Here is a 19,099-nt window from a genome sequence, read left to right as displayed (position 1 = left end):
GTGCCAGTACACAGACACACACCTACATACACACAGAAACTCACACACACATAACGGTAAAATATATTACTTTTTAATTGCATCAGTCAAGCGACGCCATCACGATTGGGATTCCATTGGCCTGCCACTATGGGGTGGTTGGGCTAATGGGAGAAGTTGCTTTTATTACGCTTGTTGTGGATGAGTGTCGTGGATTTCTGTTTCTGAGGTTGATATTGATAAAATGTCTAGAAGAAACAATAGCAAGTTCTTAGAAAATATTGTTTAACACAATAAAACATTGATAAAATCATTGGAAATGAATAATCAAATGAATACCTTGTTGAAATCATTCTACACCAATTGAAATGTTAAAAAAAACTAATCCTCTTTACTTAAAGATTCAATTTCTTACAAGCTAAAGTTAATACTTTTTGAAGGATAAAAGATTAAGGATTTTAAGGATAAAATTGTATCAAATACATTCTAAATTGATTTGAAAAACAAACATATACATTTTAAACCAAATCAAGTAATCAAGGTGTATTTAATATTTCATATAACAAAACCTTATTAATAGGAATGCAAATTGATTGTTCTTCGCATACCCGCACACATTTAAAGCGTTTCCCTAGTCGGCTAATAATCGCAAGCTTACCTTTCGATTGGAATTATTTTATTTAAACAAAGACAATTATGTGTTTAATTTGTTTAACGTCTCAACTCAGTGCTTCAAGGAACGTCTCCCTTCTGCCGTGGCCGCAGTGAATTGCGATACAAATTTAGTTTTTCTATGTATTTCTATGTCTCTTAATTAGGTCATACGGCTCGTTGAAGATTAAATAATAAATAATAATGATAACTTGTTAGATTATAGGTTTGAAATATTTGGTTGAATTGTTTCGATTGAATTGGAAATCCCCCGTCTCCAAAAAAGTATCGCTGTTTTTGTGTCCATAACTAGATCTATAGAAGAGGAGACTATTTAAGTACCGTTTTACACACCCTTTTAACCTTTCCATAGTTTCCTTCCACTTCATTATTACGGTTGAGCTACAGTTAGAGCCCATTTACTTGAGATTTTGTTTTATTTTTTGTACTTCTGCTAAAGATAGAAAGTAAAATTTATTTTCATTTTTCTTTCCATTCAAACTCAACATCTATTCTATGAAGCATTATCCTTATCAACCTAACTCACCCTCACGTTCAGGCAAAACCACAGTACGAGCTTTCCTTAGAATTCCGGTTGACTGGGAATCTTCGCTCTCAGTCTCTTTCATTCACCCTCTCACCTTGTACAGTACGATGCGGCGCAGGCATTTCGGTGCACACCAGGACCCGGGGTAATAAATTCGCACCCCACCGAGGGCAGGGCAGGGTGTGGGACCTTCTTAGTGGTGGGCTAAAAATAAGCGGATCGCAATCGCAACCCCACACCCTTCTCCAATCGGTCGGCTAACGATCGGGAAAACACCGACAGGCGCAAAGAAGGTGGAAGAAGGGAAAGAAATTCGGTTTCCGTTCGAGTTTTTCAAGAATCAATTTCACCTTCCGCTACGTCGCAGTCTAATGGATACTGCCGCCCTCCCCGATTACCACCCCTGCTGCTGCTGCTACCGGTTTCAGTTTCCACGCTCTCACCTTACCTAAGGGTCTCCCCCGTCTGCCGTTGTGCAGCGCTTGGTAGGCTTGGGAGTCATGTGTTTTTTTTTGCCTTTTTGGTATGCATTTGCTTTTTATTGGTCCGCATCCGCATAAATCCGGTTCCGCGATACACATACACACACAGGCGAGCGCCGTTCGTTCGCCCGAAACGGAACACGAACAGAATAGGCGCAGCACGGGCGCAGCATAGTAATAATCAAAAATCTCGCTTAAAATTCTTTCTCCTCCCGGGAGGAGAGGGAGTTTGACCCGTCTCCCTGCTAGTCCCGCAAAAAAAAAAACAAGCCAGCGGCGATGAGAGATATGAAATTAAAGGAGGGGAAATGAGGTCGTTCTAAGGGAACGAGGACGTGCAAGAAAGCGCGAAGGTGAACGTGAAGCTGGTTGATAATCTCTTTCCCGTCTGTTTTTGCCCTGGTTTTTCCGAACCACAATCCACGCGGGTTTGACCGGTGGTTTCGATCGACGGAGACGCCAGACACTGCGCGATATTATTTATTTGAATTATGTGTTTTTTTACTAGGGATCATGCCGGAAAACCCGATCGAAACGTATCGATCTCTCGGGAAAGTGGTTCCATCGGTTAGGGTGGTATAGGGCAGGCGCTTTTAGATGAGATGAATATTTTACATCATTTGGAATTAGTGAGAGAAAGATAGAAAGAGAGAGAGGGAGTTGGAGCCATAGAGAAGGAAAAAGCAACCACCAGCCAAACAAATCTGGGCTGCTCCCTATCGAGGTCAGTTTTCCACTGATTGTTTGACAGGTTTTGCGTAGAGGGAGCCATTAAAAATCACTTTCTTCGAGCGCTCGCTCGTGTTTTCCCCCCCTGCGCTGCTTCCTTGCAGCACTACTGGGTATAGTAACATTTGCATACGTAGGGCGCAAACAGCGCTGTGGATATTCTTTGCTGTCTGCGAAAAAAAAACAAATCAAGAAACAAAAAATGTGGCACAAACCCAACCAGAACGGAAACAAATCCTTCGCAGAAACAGTGGCACAGTGATACACACCGATGGGAGAGGCGGTTGGACAGAAGACAGAAGGGAACAGGGGCTGGAGTGGTCCGAATCACAGCAGCCCTGCGGCAAACCGTTTCGCCAGTCCCGATTGAACCTTTGCCGAACGCACTCGGGAAACTCGACTCTCGGGTGGGGAAGGCAAACGGGCAGCGCTGCGTGCGCTCGCTCACTCGCTTGCGCGTTGTTTATTTATCCAAGTCTTCGCTCCGACGGCACCTACGGTCGACTGGACTTTATGGGTGTGGATGAAAGGGAAAATGTTCTTGAAGTTCTGCTGCCACCACCCGCCTCATACACACACACACATATCATTGGCCCGCTCCAGAGACCCGAGTGTGCGATACGATACTTGTTTGATTGGAGCTGACTTTGGGGAACGGTTTTTGTTTGTGTATGCTAATGTTTGTCCGTTCGCATTCGCACTAGAGTGTGTGTATGCGTTTGTGAGTGAGAGGCAGAGTACGGTGGAGGGTGGGCGGGCTGCTCGACGTAATGAAAACAGCAGCACCGCAACAGCAAAAGCAACGGTCGATAGATGAATTATGGTAACGGAACTGCTGCTGCCACTCAAAACCCGGTTGCTGCAACCGTTACGCAGGCCAACTTAGTAAGTAAGCGTTTTGCCTCAGCGTTGGAGTTACGTTGTTTTTTTTTTTTTCGTTGCTTTTTGGTCTTATTTTACGATCGTAATCGATCAGGAAGTGTTCCTATGCTGGCGAGTCTGTATGCGTGTGTGTTTACGAGGCAAAGGCGGATATTATCGAGAAAAAAGGGTAACGAGCGGCCATGAAACATAAACGGGAAAACCTTCTCTGTGCCGCTCTGTGCACTCTAGACTCTGTACCGATAAGAGCAAATAAATTAAAAATCCATTGAAGTAATTTTGGCTCATAGGGAAATGTGCTACATTGCACGTCAAACAGCGACAAAGAAGATGGCAAAAAGGAAAATAATGATCAAATGTTACAAACTCATCAAAATCTACGATGCTGCAGATGGTGTTACCTTCGCTCATTGATCAAAGCATGTTTGATGTGGATAATTGTTTACAGCTTAAAACATGACCGGATCAAGGTCAGTGTCTGGAATTATTCATGAATATCACCCACAGGTATTGAGGAAAGTACCTCAAATGGTTAAACACGATCGAGCAACGGCCAAATATTATCAAATAACTACAAACTATCTTTTGTTAATAACATATCACACGCAAATTACATGATTTGTATGAAATTACATGTCTTTTTATGACTTATTAGATGCCTTTTTAATCAACATGCCACTTATTTCATTCCATACTTCTCTCTCTCTCTCTCTCTTTCTTTCCTCCACTGCACAGGGTCAATGTTCAGCCGGTACACTGCCTGTGGCCTGGATAGACGAAGGTCCTGGACCACCGCGGTGTCCACCGCCATGTGCAACGCTGCGTGCGCATGCCGCGTCTAATAATAATAATAACATTAATAATAATAAAAATAATAATAAAAATAATAAAAATAGTAATAAGCCATACAATATTGATAATACTAAATATAACATGGAGAACCGGTTAAATGATAAACAACAGTGCCTTGACTATTTGGGCGATAATGAAGAGTTAAGTCCAGCACAAATTTGTAAAAAATCGTCACAAAGTATTGAGACCAAGCTGCAAACATTACGTTTAAGACATTGTTGTGAGCGTACCGTTGGCAGTGCTTTACACAACGCAGCCTACGCCGACGTGCTGCACGGCGGACCGGGCTGCACCGGGCGGCTGACCGAGCTGCTCGAGACGGACGCGCTGGCGGCACGGATCACATGCGAATTTACCGAGGTGCTGATACGGTACGACTGCGGACAGCCGTACTCTATCATCCACCACTGTGAGGATTGTAAGGTAAGTCGGACTCATAATTTTGGGGTGGAGTGTTTGAACCTTACTTTAAGGGGTCTTTTTAAGAATGTTGGTGAATCGGAATGTTTGACAATGTGTTATTAAATAAGATTTTCATTTTACAAGAAAAACAGATTACTTGACGAGTTCGTTACTTCACTCGAATTGTTGGTCATTTTCTATTCATCGCACACAAAAAAAACACACACACAAACACGCACACAGTCCCACAAGCAGTGCGCATTGTGGCGAATTAGACAAACTTTTGCTTCACTGCCAACCATAATCTTTATCGCTCTCATCATCCATCCGTTCCGTTCCGTTCCGTGATCCGTTGCCATGGCCCTTGCATAAGTGTGCACGATTGTATCTACAACCCCTGTGTGTGTGTGCGACCGTGTAGCTCGCACATTTTCCACATGAGAGCATCGCTCGGTCTCGGGAGCGATTGGCTTTTCCGTTCTAGTGCGGCCCTAGAGCGAGGCCACTCGAGGGTTACAATGCAGGAGGATGGAAGGAATGGCCACCGATGGCAAAAGGATAATCGGTCCCGGCAACGACCATCGTACATTGTTGTCTTCCCTCCGCTCCTGCTCGCGCTCTGCCCACCGAAGCAATGCCGTTTCCGCCGTCCCATTTAGTGGTGTTGTTGCGGGGAAGCGTTGGGAGAGGCAGCGTGGTAATGAGGACAGTTCGCTTTCGAGAGCATACGAAAATGTGCGTATGTGTGCGAGCAAACGGGATGCTGCGGTGATACCGTCGATGATGATGCTGCTGCTGCTGATGATGATGATGGTTGAAAACGCACATCTTTCCTGTCCCCGTTTTGTGCTGAACAGCGAGCAGCTTCTATTTCCTGCGGCAGTTTTTTGTTTCTTTCCCGTTTGCTGTGATTCTCTTCACGGACAGAGTTCGGTTTGCACGCTCCCCCGTAATGGAACCGCTTCCAGTGCGCGGTTTGGCGTGTTTTCTCTCTCTCTCTCTCTCTCGTGCCTTTTCCCCTTTAGATGCCCCCGGAAAGCACAGAGCAGAGGTACGATTTTCCCTTTTGCTCAAAAAAACTAAACTCACCGGAAATGAGCAAAAAAAAACAAAACCAATGAAAAGTGTACTGCGAAACCGTAGGGTCAAAGGGACACAACAGCTCGACGGACCAACTCCAAAAAATCGCAACCGCGAACACTCCCCGAACGGCCAAAAGGAATGTGGTGCGATTTCTCGTTTTGTGTTTTGCCCAAGGTCTTTATGGGTCCTTCTGGGTTCAAAACTGGGACACAACCCCTTGTGCGCGCAACGTGTACGTACGTACGGTTGTGCCATTTCCAAAAATTAGCGCAATGCAGATGAAATGAAAAATTATGCTTAATCGTAGACCTACCGAATGCTATGCCGCAAAACGCTGCGCATAGCACGGGTCAAAAGGGCACAGAAAAGGGGCCGAGGATGGGGGGGGGGGATGGGAACACTATCTCTGGGGGAAATTATCATATCTTCAGCGGGCCAGCTGCCAGCGTTCCCAGACGCAGAGTGTGTTCCATCTCGCTGCTCCGGGCCCAGCTACGCGATGGAGCTCCGAGCGAGCCCAATGCCGAGTGTAATTACTGTTAAAGTTTCAACGGAGCACCTTGGACCGCCATTACTTCCCTTTTTCCCTCCCTCTGCATTTCCTCCGCACCAGTTTGTGCTGCCGTTAACTGGCACCACCAGTCAACCTTTTGATTCTGCGACGAGTAGTTGGGTGTGTGTGTGTGTGTGTGTGGTGTGTGTGTGTGTGTGTGTGTGTGTGGTGTGTGTGTGTGTGTGTGTGTGTGTGTGTGGTGTGTGTGTGTGTGTGTGTGTGTGTGTGTGTGTGTGTGTGTGTGTGTGTGTGTGTGTGTGTGTGTATGTGTGTGTGTGTGTTTGTGTGAGAGAGCGTGGCCCATTTCATCGGCGAAGCCCTCTTTCCCGGAGCGTTCGGCAGAGTGTTTGAAGTAGAAACAATTAAAACTATTAGTCAAACCACGCCTCGCCTAAACTGTCCTCGACCGTGTCCGGGAGGTGTTTACTCCCAAGCCCGAAAACTCTCCACAGCCGTTGGAATGATTATGGCTTGAGCAATGATGATGAGGATGATGATGATGGTGGCGAATCTTGTTGGTGGCGGTGATGGTGGTAATGGCGGTTACAACGAATGGTTATAGTTGCACCGAAGGCAACCCACAAATGGTTGCGTCATGCTTTCTGCCCGCGGACGACCAATGTGATCAAGTAATACAGTGAGTTTTGCTTAAAGTGAAATACTTCTAAACGTCCTTAAAGTTGGTTGTGGCAATTCAAGTTGAAACATTTGCACCACTAGTATGCTTCACTTCATCAAACAGTGTGCAGAAAATACTGCTGCAGCAATGGCAAGGCTAGCGAGAAAGTGTCAACCCCCTCTGGGAAACACTAAGGACAGGCAACACCACCCGGTACAATGTTGCAGATTCGTTTCCACCACGCTGATGGTGGTACCCGTAACCGCGTTTGTAACAAGCGGGCAAATTGATTTTAATAATAGATCTGACAATGATGCCACTTCATCGGGGGAGCCTTTTTTGGGGCGACAACAAGCAGCTGAGTTTTCTCTTTCTCTCTCTCACACACACATACACACTGTCACGCTAGATCCGTGCACCAAACGGGGAGCCGCGATTCGCAACCGTTAACCACACCAACCAACCAAACAACGAGCAACGAGGTCAGCTGATTCAATTAGCCCTTCACACACACACGCACGCACACGGAACAGTTGTCCCCCGGGTGGGTTTCGTTCTTACGGGGTTGGGTGTTGGGCTCGTGGGTTGGCAAAGGCTTTCAATTAGCTCTCAATGTGTGTATATGTATTAGTGAATCGCACATTAATGCTTAATAAGGCACACCCGCACCCGCTGCCTGCTGGAACACGCATGTGTGTGATGGTCGCGTGGCACTAAAACGGTCACTTTAGCGGAGCCAGTGACAGGCTCGAATGCCGCCGAGGGTTTACCTAGTTTTGCATGTATTCTCTCGGGTGCGGTATACATGGTTTGATTAAAGCTAAGCGTGATGGTTGATTAGATCAATTGCCACCACTATGGGGAACGGACAGCACTCGCTAGTTTGGTGGAGACGCCTGGTGTTGAGATGGAGACGCCTGACACACAGAAAAGGAGGCGCATGGTACTTCAATTGGGAGCAAGAAGGAGACTACACTAGTTTGATGAAATCTCGTGCAATACGTAAAACAAACGCCGTATTTTAGATATAAATCTTACGGTAAATTTATTTTTATGTAACGGCAAAAGGTTTCATCGTTGGACATGTCCTTAGTTTGTAATAAAAAAGATTCTTCTTCTTCTTTGGCACAACAACCGCTGTCGGTCAAGGCCTGCCTGTACTCCCGCTAGTGAAAGTGAGCTTGGCTTTCAGTGACTTATTGTTACCATAGCAGAATAGTCAGTCCTACGTATGGGGGCACGGTCTATTCGGGACTTGAACCCATGACGGGCATGTTGTTAAGTCGTACGAGTTGACAACTGTACCACCAGACCAGCCCAATAAACCTTGATTAATCCCAGTTATTTGCAAGCATATAAAGCAGTACCCAAAAACGATCAGTACCCAAAAACAATGACACACAAGAATGACGCAAACAAAATGTTAGAATTCCATTAATAAACGTTTAAATAAGATTTTGAAAAATAATAAGAAGCAACTTTCATCTTGAATCAAAAGCATAATTCATTTTCAAATAATCATGTAAATCAATTCCTAACCTAAATAGCTTCATGAAACAATGAAAATCAAATGCAATTTGAGCGACAACATGTTTTGGAAAAAAATTTAAGTGAATTTATTAATCAATCGACAAAATCAATGATAGCAAGCTGTCTTAAAACGGACAATCGGCAAGTTCACTATGTTATCTAACAAAGCCTACTCAACTGAACCATAAACTCATTGCCAATGAAATTAATCTAGTTTAAATTGATTTCAAAACCAGTCAAAAATCATCAAATTCATAATTTGAATCATTAAATAAACCTGCAAAATCACTCGAAACGAGTGGCAAACCATCGGATCTGCTCATTTTAGGAACTGTTTTTTTTTTTTCGGACCTCATAAAGCTGTTGCAGAAAACTGTATAAAATCACACATGAAAAAACAAAATCAATACCATACCACCAAAACGCACCGCCACTAACAGGATTTCGTCAGCTGCGTTAGTGACAAGCGCCCGGGTTGCAGCTAAATTGGATCAATTGACAACGCTGCAAAACAAATGACGATATCCTGTCACGGCCAAACAGGATTGCTCTCTTGGCACTGGCACTGGTCACCAATGCTCTCGAACTAGTTCCTTCTCACTCTATTTCTCTCCTTCGTTCTCTCTCCGAGTGCCGAGAGCAACAAGGAAGCGCGTTTCGCACCGAACTGGGACAGAAAAAACATTCCACCCACTTTAGAGGGCATTGATTTCACATAAATCTTGTTATGGCCCCACATAAAATAAGCCGGCATGGAGGCAAGGGGTACCGGTGTATCAACGGGCTCGACTGCTGCTCTGGATCACACATTCATGCACAAACACACACACCAGGGAACCGCCTTAGGCTGAGCAGATAAAGCAACAAAAAACAGACAGCGAAGAAGAACGAAAAAAACTCCTTCACACACACACACACAAAGTTCCTGCTACACGGTTGGGTGTGTATCTCGCCGACCCAGAAGTGTTTCGTGCCGCTTGATCGGATTGATTTGAGCTCTCTGCCCGTACCTTCCTTTCCACCCGGTTCACTCCATACTGTGGTATTAAGCTCGATCGAGGGCAACACAACACACAGGGAAGAAAAAAAACTCATATGAGCTATAGAAACGGCAACACCGGCCAAGCACTGTGTAATGAAAAACGGCAACCGACACGAATAGCGAATAAAACAAGGTGGGCGAAGGCGAATACCGTTTTTGCTGCAGGTTGCGCAAGGGGTCATAGCAGCGGCAGTGGTCGGTGGCAAGAGAGCACCAATGTGTCATCGCGTCACGCCATATGTCACTAATTAAAGGCAAAGTGTTAACAATACCGGGCTGGATCGATGTTTACAATCATCTTTACGACTGTTGGCTGGAGGTTGAATGATTTTTGTTTTCCTGTTGCGGTAGGGTGTGTGTGTGTGTGTGTGGGTGAGAGTGGGTGTGTGTGCTTTTCGATACGCGATATTGTGTAAGGTGTGTAGATGTGTGGAAGGTTGTAAAATGGTACCCATGATACGCGTTTAACGATTTGAGCCGTTTCGACCGAAGGTGCAACGATTACACGTTATTGGCAGGTGGAAATGAGATGCTTTTTGTTGTTGTTGCCTGTGCTGAATAGCAGGACACAGACACATTGTTATTTGGGGTTTTTATTATAATTGATTTTAAGTAGTAAAAAAACGTTCAACTTCTAGGAGGGGACAACTAACAAATAAACTCTTTAAAAAAAACTGAATTATTCATTCTCATTGCAAAACGGCGCGTCCAACAGTCCTTGAACTTTAACGGATCCAATTAGCAAACCGGTAATTCATTTCAAACTTGTCAATGAAACGAGGTTAAGATTTCCTCTCTTGGTTTGCATCAAAATGAGCAAACGGAAGAAGAAGCAAAAAACTGTGATCCATTGCCTAAAACGCACAAACTCACAATAGGAAACAATAAAAAAATACAGCTGCAAAATCACCCAACCAGATCAAAGCCGTAGAAACGTCGAGCGATTCGACCGTTTCCTTTCTTTTTTTTCCACCCAACACTCCAACACATACCGGCAAATGCGGTACCAGGCCAAACGGTCACCCGTTTGGAGTACAATTTTGAAAACCGCAGGCATCGCTCGGATCGCGCTCATTAGCCCACGCCGTTGACGTTGACCTTCGTTAAAGAGAGTGGCGTGAAAATGGAGAAGCAGCAATGGTGATGGTGGTAGTGGAAGTGAAAAATGAAGAAGAAAAAAAACTACACGCCACACAGGAACCACATCAATCAACATTGAAACATTCCACCAACCATGATTCACCGCAAGCGAGACGAATGTGTGGTCGAATAAGTTTGTTTTACGGGGCAGGGAGGGATTGTGAGAGAGCCGCGTAAGCGCGGAAGGACAAGAATCGTTTCGAGTCGCATCGTTGCAAAGTGGACGGTAAATGCTATTTCGAGTTGGTGGTAGTGGTGACGCTGTTGAATTGCCGCACCAGCGGATTGGATGGTGCAGATCGCGCGCATACGAAACTCCCGGCGACGGGTGACAGATTCCGTACCGAGACACGTACTTTCTTGGCACTTACGGGACGGGTGCTTATTAAGATTTCCCTGGACAGTGGGTACAGCGTGAGCGCAGCACAATTTTGCGCTGGGCGATTTAATTAAACGGTTTTTGGGAACGAGGATGCTGAACGGTGGGTAATGGCGATTCATAATTGGAACCGTTTGTGATTCGCTTTTTAAGAGGATCTAAATATTTATTTAAAATCTGTTATTTCGATAAAAATGATGTCAATTTTTGAACAAATCGATAACACTATGACTCAAAATTAAACGTAAATTTCCAAATTTTCCCATCGATCGATCCAAAGCAGACTCTCCGGTTGCTTGCTCTACCCTAAACTGCATCATTCATCATCACGATGTCGGAATTCTCACGCAGATGCCATTTTTTCCACTAAACAATCCCCCAATACTGACGATCGCTTCACACGGCCACTCAACACTCCTCATTTGGAAGCGGTTTGGGAAAATTGTACTGATTGACACATTTTGCGACACGCCGTCGGGAGAAGTTGGTGGCAGTGAAGAAGCAAACAAGGTTGTGCATGCTTTTGGGAAAGCACCACCGTAACCGGCGTACCGTACCAGCGCATACAGGGATCGATGCAGATTTAATGCAGTCTTGACAAGAGTCTTGCTACAAAATCCATTACGCCGTGGTGCTAAAGTGGTGCATGTTTCGGCGCTGGGCAGCCAGCTTTTCTCCCCCGAAACGTTCGCGATGGTGCTCCACTTTCGGTGTCCAAATTGTATTTATTCCATGACTTTTTGCCAGAGTCTTTCCATTTATTGTTACAATGGGGTGTATGTGTGTGGCGATGCATTTGCGCTGCATCACCTACACCATCACACACAAGCGTAGAGCGTTCACTCTTTTAAAGCGTGCATACCGACTTGGCACACTCGGAGCCCCGTCTGCTTCCTCTTCGGTCCAGTTCCGGGTGCATTGAATAAATATTTTCAATAATAATTTCTTCCACTCGAGCGAACGACACGAAACGAAACTGGATGGTTAAACCCCGAACCTGTGCCTGTGCTTCGGTTGCCGATTCTTTCGTGTTTTCACAGGACCGCGCGGTTTCTGCGTCTCCCCTCCGGTGCAATCGGCAACTCCTGGTTCGCTACCAACGGGAAGATCACATTCACACACACACACACAGCAAGACTTGTTCTCATTGGACAGACGTACCGACGATACCATGCCCGCGTGGTAAGGGTATGATTGCCGGGAAACGTGAACTCACACTGCGATGAGTTGTTCCGACCGAATCTAGGTCACACCACTCAACTTGGTGCTTGCGTTTGGGAGCGACTCCGGAGCGGTTAGTGGGGAAGCTGTGAGGCCGTGGAAAAACGGGAACAGAATGAAGAATGAACACTTTGCGGTTCTTTTTGTTCCCCTTGCCCCTCTGTCTGTTTCACGCCGCCTCCTCCCATTGGACCATTTTTGATAGCGGACCATTGTTCGAGCATTGGGAGCCACGGCAATTTCTGTTTTCGTTGGCTGCTTTCTCTTTTCTTCCTTCACGATTTGTGTGGTGCTATGTGGGTGGATTTCATTGTTAGGGTACGACTGTGTGCATGTATGTTTTGAGTTCTAGCGCTGTGAGTTTTGCATCCTTTGCCTGCAAACGCGACACGCTCGTGGGGAGGAACTCCAGGAACCTTGCTAGCCTTTTTTTCTCTCTCCATTTGTGTATCCATTTGTTTGTATCTGCTCATCAACGGGAAAGGGTACAAATTTGCCTCCCCACCTTTGATTCACATACACACATTGACAAACACAGACAGACAGACGGACGCACACACTCATGGCAAGGTGTGTGTGTATGTGCGAAACTTTGTTGCACTGTGCGTCCGACCGAACGCAAAGCGCGGGGAAACAACTGGTTGCGATCACGTAAAGGCCATACATTCGAGCCCTGGGTTTTTTCTTATTATTCTTTTTCTTGCTGTTGTAACCATGGTAGTATGGGCATGGTACTAAAAGGGCATCCCGAAAGTGGCCTGCAACGTGTGCGCCTTCACGGGCCTTCTATCTGGGTCAGAGCTGTGCACGATGCAGTGTTTCTGCGTGAGGAGCGTCCAGGAGAAAAAGGGAAAGCAGCAAGAAAAAGGAAGTATCCTCACTCTCACACACAAACCTTGGAAGCTACCCAGTTGTTCAAGGAATAGTTTGCTTTTTTGTATTCAACCACAAAAAACGGGCAAAGAATGCGAACAGCGCGCGCGACACCTTCAGCGAAGTCTTGGGATGGAGTTGCACCGGGGGAGCTAAAAACATTGGCCACACTCGCTTCGTGCAGTTTCTCACACATGCCATTGTTTGTGACATGTACATAAATCAAACCACTACGCCTTTCGAGACACGGTCGGGAAGGAACCCATCCCGAGGTTGAGATGAAATAAGAAATTGAATAAGATGGGCCAAGGGGCTGTAAGCAGTGAGCGAGCACTTTCGAGCGCGAGGGTGGAAAAACCAAATTGAAGAGGACGGGTGGAAGAGGAAAAACCCGAAAAAATAAGATATCCACAAGGAATGGCACAATGGAACAGGAAACGAACGCGAAGTGTTGCTCAGTATGGCAGGACCAGTTGCAGTGTGGCCTGAAATATGATTGAACGTTTGAACGAGAAAGGCAATGGTTTTTGTAAGTTTTGTGCGAGACTACAAGTACTCTTATTGAACTTCAAAGCATAAGTTTATTTTTTCCAGCACAAATTTAAAGCAAAAACTGTTTAAATTTTAAGCTCCATTGCATCATTTTAACAGTTGAAACAATAATTTATTACCTTTTTTGCTGTCATTATACGTCTTTTTCGAAAATTGGACATATTTCCGTTAACTGTTTAACGAGGAAAAAAAACATATTACTGAAAAGGAATAAAAATTGCTACTCCTTAGCGTGCCATTGTCCCGGATCCACTTTAATTAGGTTTAAGCCCGAAAACAACCATTTCCATCGAAACGGTTTCGAAAAGTTTTCCACTGAAGTACACCACTTACACGAGTTATTGCAGTTTGTTATGAGTCTGTGTTTCTTTGTGGTTGTAGTTCTTGCATTCCCTACTTCAACTGCAGCCCCAGGATTTCCCGTGAACGCCAAAAGTGGACGGATTGATTATTTGCCTCCCGTCCGCTGCTGCTCACTGTGGCGGACGTAATTTGTCCCGGGGCACAAGTATGAGAACACGCTCGATTGCTTAAATAAAATTGGCAATTCTTTTTTGCACTACCAATTTTCCCGAGCACCCACACTCACACACACATACACAAGCGCAACAAAGTACGGGGTGCAATCATAACGAAGGGCCCCACGATCGATGATGATCTGCCACGCAAACCATTGCCAGGTCGGACATAAATCATCGGCTGGCCGTAACAAGACGCACACATTCTCTCTCTTTCTGTCTCTATTTCGCCCTTTTCTTCTTGCCCTCGGTGTGGCATTTCAGCTTGACCTTCTTTTATCCCATTTCTCGGATGCTCTTGGGTTGTATGTGTGCCCACATGGGCGTGTGTGATGGACACTTTAGCTCACTGTAACGCTACCCTAACCGTCACCATCGGGCAACAGGCAAAATAAAACATTTTCCTCCACCAAAGCGTGACGTGTCGTAAAGTTTTGAACGATTTTACCGCAATATAGCAAATTAGCACAGTTCCAGGCTTTTGTTTACCGGTTTTAAATGGTTCCGTTTTGTTCGTTTGCTGAATGTTGCCAACTTCACCAAAACCCGCGTGGCCTTAAACGCTGCACTGCACTGGTTCTGAGTATGTTTGTGAGTGTGTTGTTGTTAAGCAGAAAATGTGTGTGTGTGTGTTTTTTTTTTGCATTTCAATACGTGCCTTTCTTTTATGGTTCACCGTAACGGGATGGTATGTTTGAGCGATGTTTAGCAATATTTTGAGGCTGGTAGTGTAAACTGATTTCGTTTTGGCACGATCTGTTGTTTTTACATGACTCAATCGTTGTACAACATCCTGCAGCAATAAAAAAACAATGCACAAAAGTATCCAGAGTAGTCTAAACACACTGCATGATTACAATAAAACAAGAAAATACTTTGTTTCATCCATATAACAATATTTAATGCATTTTGATCGTAGTTTTAATTAATTTTTAATTATTCGTAATGAATCTATAACATGAAAAGTGTTTCATTACAACTAGGAAAACTCGTGAATTGCATTCATTGTGAATTTTCGTATCATTTTCGATATTTTTTATTCAAAAACATGTACATTGTAACATTGTCTAGCACAACCTAAAACGGGTTTTATTTTGATGAAATTTAATTATTTACCTACTTTTGAGCTTTTATGCACAGAACTTTAAATTGACTTGAAAATTCCTACATTGGTTGTTAAGGGTGGACCAAGGAACAAGAATCAATGGCGTTTGTTTGTCCTACTTTATATCTCTATCTCTTTATATGTGTTCAGCTTTTCCCGATGCGTTTCACTCAAAGAAGCAATCAAAGAACGACGAAGTTCTGATTTTCATTGAACAATTTGTGCAAAAGTGTCTGTAACACTAATAGTGTTTCTAAAAGTAAATGTAATAATAAGTACTTTTCAAGACGCTTTTAAGTGACAGCTCTCTCGAAATTTTAGTGTATTTTCTAACAACTCCGTCAATGTAATTCTTCTTCATCTTCTTTGGCACAACAATCGTTGTCGGCCAAGGCCTGCCTGAACCCATTAGTGAATGTGAGCTTGGCTTTCAGTGATCGCCATAGTCAGTCCAGGATAGTCAGTCCTACGTATGGGGGCACGGTGTATTCGGGTCTTGAACCCATGACGGGCATGTTGTTAAGTCATACAAGTTGACGACTGTACCACAAGACCGGGCCGATGTAATTCACTGTTACACAAAAAAGACAAGTTCATGAGAAATGATGTCGACTTGAGCTGTATTATGATGCATGATAGTTGCATTAGGACCTATACAATATATCAGACGCTTATGTTTTGTAACACTCAAGAAAGAAATGGCAACAGAATACCCAACAACTCTACAATAACTTCTCAAAATTTCCACCCAATAAATAGGACAGCATTCAATAAATACACCGCTAAGCTCCGCAACTCTTTACACACTTCATCCAAAATCAATTAATTAATCGAATCGCTCTGAAAAATTAACACCACAGTGGCTCTCCTTGAACCTGCGTCGAATAGTGAAATATTGCTTCGTAATTGAAATGTATACAGTGTGCTGGAGTAGTTACACTGTCGAAGCAGTTCCTCTCAATTGTTGAAGAAGCTGCGGAAGAGAAGGACGCCCATGAAACCTCAGCTTTTCGGTGCTTACCGCTTCGCCAACCATAAGCTGAGTGGCTTTACGTGCACTTAACTACACGTAACATAGTGCAGCGCAAGTGCTTTCGGAACAAATGCGACTAGTCGGGCTGTGCAGACTGTGCAGGTTCAACTGAGAAGCAAGTCCGGGATTGGCTGCTTCCACTGCTGCTTCTTACGCAAGTATCCGGTGAAGAGTGGTAGCTTAGTTTTCCGATTTTTGTTTTTTTTTTTCTCACTCTCTATCCACTCAGAGTAAGAAGGAATTGGAATTTTGTGAATTGGATTCCTGTTTTTTTTCTTCCTTCAGCTCAGGGACTTACCCTTGACCACCCATCACTGTATACGGGGTAGACTTTGAAAGGCCCGTGTAGCCCGTGTGAGTGCCCGTGTGAGTGACCTGCGATGAGTCACCGGCTAATGATAAGGACGATGTAATTTAAGGTGAAGGAAAAAGTCCAGATGAGCAATAACAATGATCCTTGGGGGGTGGAACAAATTTATCTGAAAAAAACACTCACTAGAAATGATCATAGAAACACTTGAGAATGGGAGTTTATTGTTTGAGGTCTTGCAAACACCTTTTGTAGTTTTACACTGCCAAGTACCCAGGCTCACCTTAAAAACCGAGTGCAGAATCGATTTTACACGCCGAAATTTTCAATGGAGAACACCCAAAACGGCTACGGTACGTTTTGTGAGTATCATATCTCTCTCTTTCTCTTCCACTCTTTATCTTTCTCTCAGGAATTCCCTCTCGCGCGCTCTCACAGCTCTGCTGGCCCATTTCAACCGGGTAATACCGGGGCCAATATCCTGATAACGTGTGTAAATGTGTGTCTGTGTGTGCGTGAGTGCCTGAGTGCTATATCACATGTGCATAAACGTGTATGTTTGTGTGTTTGCGTTTGAATGTATTTGGTTAGGTGGGTAAGGGGGAAGAAGGGGAGGAGAGTTTTGCTCCAATCATCATTACATTGTGCCATTCTTACAATGGTTGTTTTCTTGCTGGGTTCGTTGATGCATTAACGGCTGTAACGGTAGGAAGCTGAAGCCTTCATTGATGATTTTGCCCCGTTCGCCCGTCAGATGTTAGAGGGAATTGTTTGTCGCAGACAGTTCGAATGTTCCAACTTCTGTCAGTTCTTTCGAGACAATGTTTCATGGTAATGAGGTTCTTCATATTTGACTTCCTTTTTAAATTATTGTTTTGGGTATTAGTTTTTGATAGAAACAGTATAAATGATCTTAAAAACATGATTCATTCCCCAGGCAGAGTTTTCAATTTTTAGTTATTTGCATTAACTGTGCGGATAGGTTAAACAATCGTATCTTTTTTAAAAGGCAAATGCGTTGATTTGAATATTTTCTGGCAATATCAAACCACATATTTTCAAAATTTTTTAATGATTTATTGCTAAGAAAAGAAAAGATTTGTTGCAATATTATGTTCCTCTCAAATCCTTTCCATTTGCCCAAAATGAAACATTTAGAGGAAAAAAAACTAAACACACGCTTTGAAACGTCCAAATGTTTGTCAGCCAGAAGGCATAAATGGATGAAGATTTCCCGTCGACGAGACTTCAGTAGAAGATGAGTCAGGGCCGTCAAAACGTTACTAGTGTATGGGTGTTTTTTTCTGGCTGTTTTTCCCTCCAACATTATTTTTCACCCAATTTAAGCTCACAGAAACGCACACACACACACATCATCAGCGCACAGGTGTATTAGTATGTAACGAAATCAAGACTTCTTTAGTGTCCCTACACTGCCAAAAAGCTCTCTCGACGTTGTACCGTGCTCTTGCATGTGTGTGTGTGCGTCCTATGGGGAATCGGGATTGCTCTCTTCCAGCTGCCTCGATTTCTGTAGCAGGTACTACCAAAATGATCCACTACCACAGCAGTACTTCACACGCACACACAAACAAACACACACCGAGTAACGTCCTTGATTGGCACAACCGCTTCTACAGTCGCCAAAAACCATTCAGGAGGGGTGAAGTAATTTTTCATCCAAATTCGCTCCAATAACAATTTTCAGATTTAGTTACAAAATGAAGACAGGAGGGAGAACTGAGCACCAATTCACCTCTGCATGTGTGTGTGTGTGTGTGTGTGTGTGTGTGTGTGTGTGTGTGTGTGTGTGTGTGTGTGTGTGTGTGTGTGTGTGTGTGTGTGTGTGTGTGTGTGTGTGTGTGTGTGTGTGTGTGTGTGTGTGTGTGTGTGTGTGTGTGTGTGTGTGTGTGTAAGTGCGATGGAATGCGCCAGCTTTTGACACTAGGTCGGTGAAGCCCTCCGGCCTCTAGGTGGGTGTTCGATTTGTAACGACACCGCCTGTGGGAGGACTCACAGCAATGCAGAGTATTTGTGAGGTTAATTTTGCGAAACTGTGGGCACCCCCTAGCGCCCGTGTCCGAATGGTAATGTCGCGCGAGCTATAGAGTGCGGAACACCGAGAGCGAACGAAAAAGAGCGTAAAGAGTGCGAGAGAGTGAGTTGGTGGGAGCGCTACTGCTGCTTTGGGGCTCATATTATTATGAGAGTGTATTTCTATGGACGGAAAACGGGTGAAGGCGCAAGGGTGAAGGGTGCGGAGTGTACCGAAATGACAGGACGCGTGTTGAGCGCAGTACGAAAACAGCAGAAGCAGGTGGTCCTGTCGCTGCTGGGTATATATATATTGGTTGATTCAAATTTGTTCACAACAGGCAACAGCAATCGTGCCACTGACACAACAATCCTCGGCCTCCTTGGCTTCCTTGGATGCTTGCGTGATGTCGTTGTTGTTGCTATTTGTTGCCCAACCCCTGATCCGGAGGCTGCCCTTGAGCGTGCTGCCATTTCGTCCGGGCCGCTTCTCTTATCGGCACACCGAAATGCAGACTCGTGATTGCGTTTTGGGGTGACAATTCCAGCTGCATTTGCGGTGAGATAATTCAACCATCTCCAT

The 19,099-nt window shown here is 44.5% G+C and overlaps 1 protein-coding gene across 9 annotated transcripts in view; it reads left to right on the top strand.

Annotated features, from left to right (window-relative positions):
• LOC121591328 overlaps positions 1-19,099 on the top strand; it is a 45,166-nt gene that overhangs the window by 15,936 nt on the left and 10,131 nt on the right. For all 9 annotated transcript variants that reach the window (XM_041911692.1, XM_041911691.1, XM_041911685.1 and 6 more), the window contains exon 3: positions 4,006-4,545. In XM_041911692.1, the coding sequence (XP_041767626.1) occupies positions 4,006-4,545 (540 nt within the window). The remainder of the gene's footprint in view (positions 1-4,005; positions 4,546-19,099) is intronic.

The sequence above is a fragment of the Anopheles merus genome, chromosome 2L (assembly GCF_017562075.2).
Source record: "Anopheles merus strain MAF chromosome 2L, AmerM5.1, whole genome shotgun sequence".
Classification (NCBI taxonomy): Eukaryota; Metazoa; Arthropoda; class Insecta; order Diptera; family Culicidae; genus Anopheles; species Anopheles merus.
This window is presented reverse-complemented; position numbering and strand designations above follow the sequence as displayed.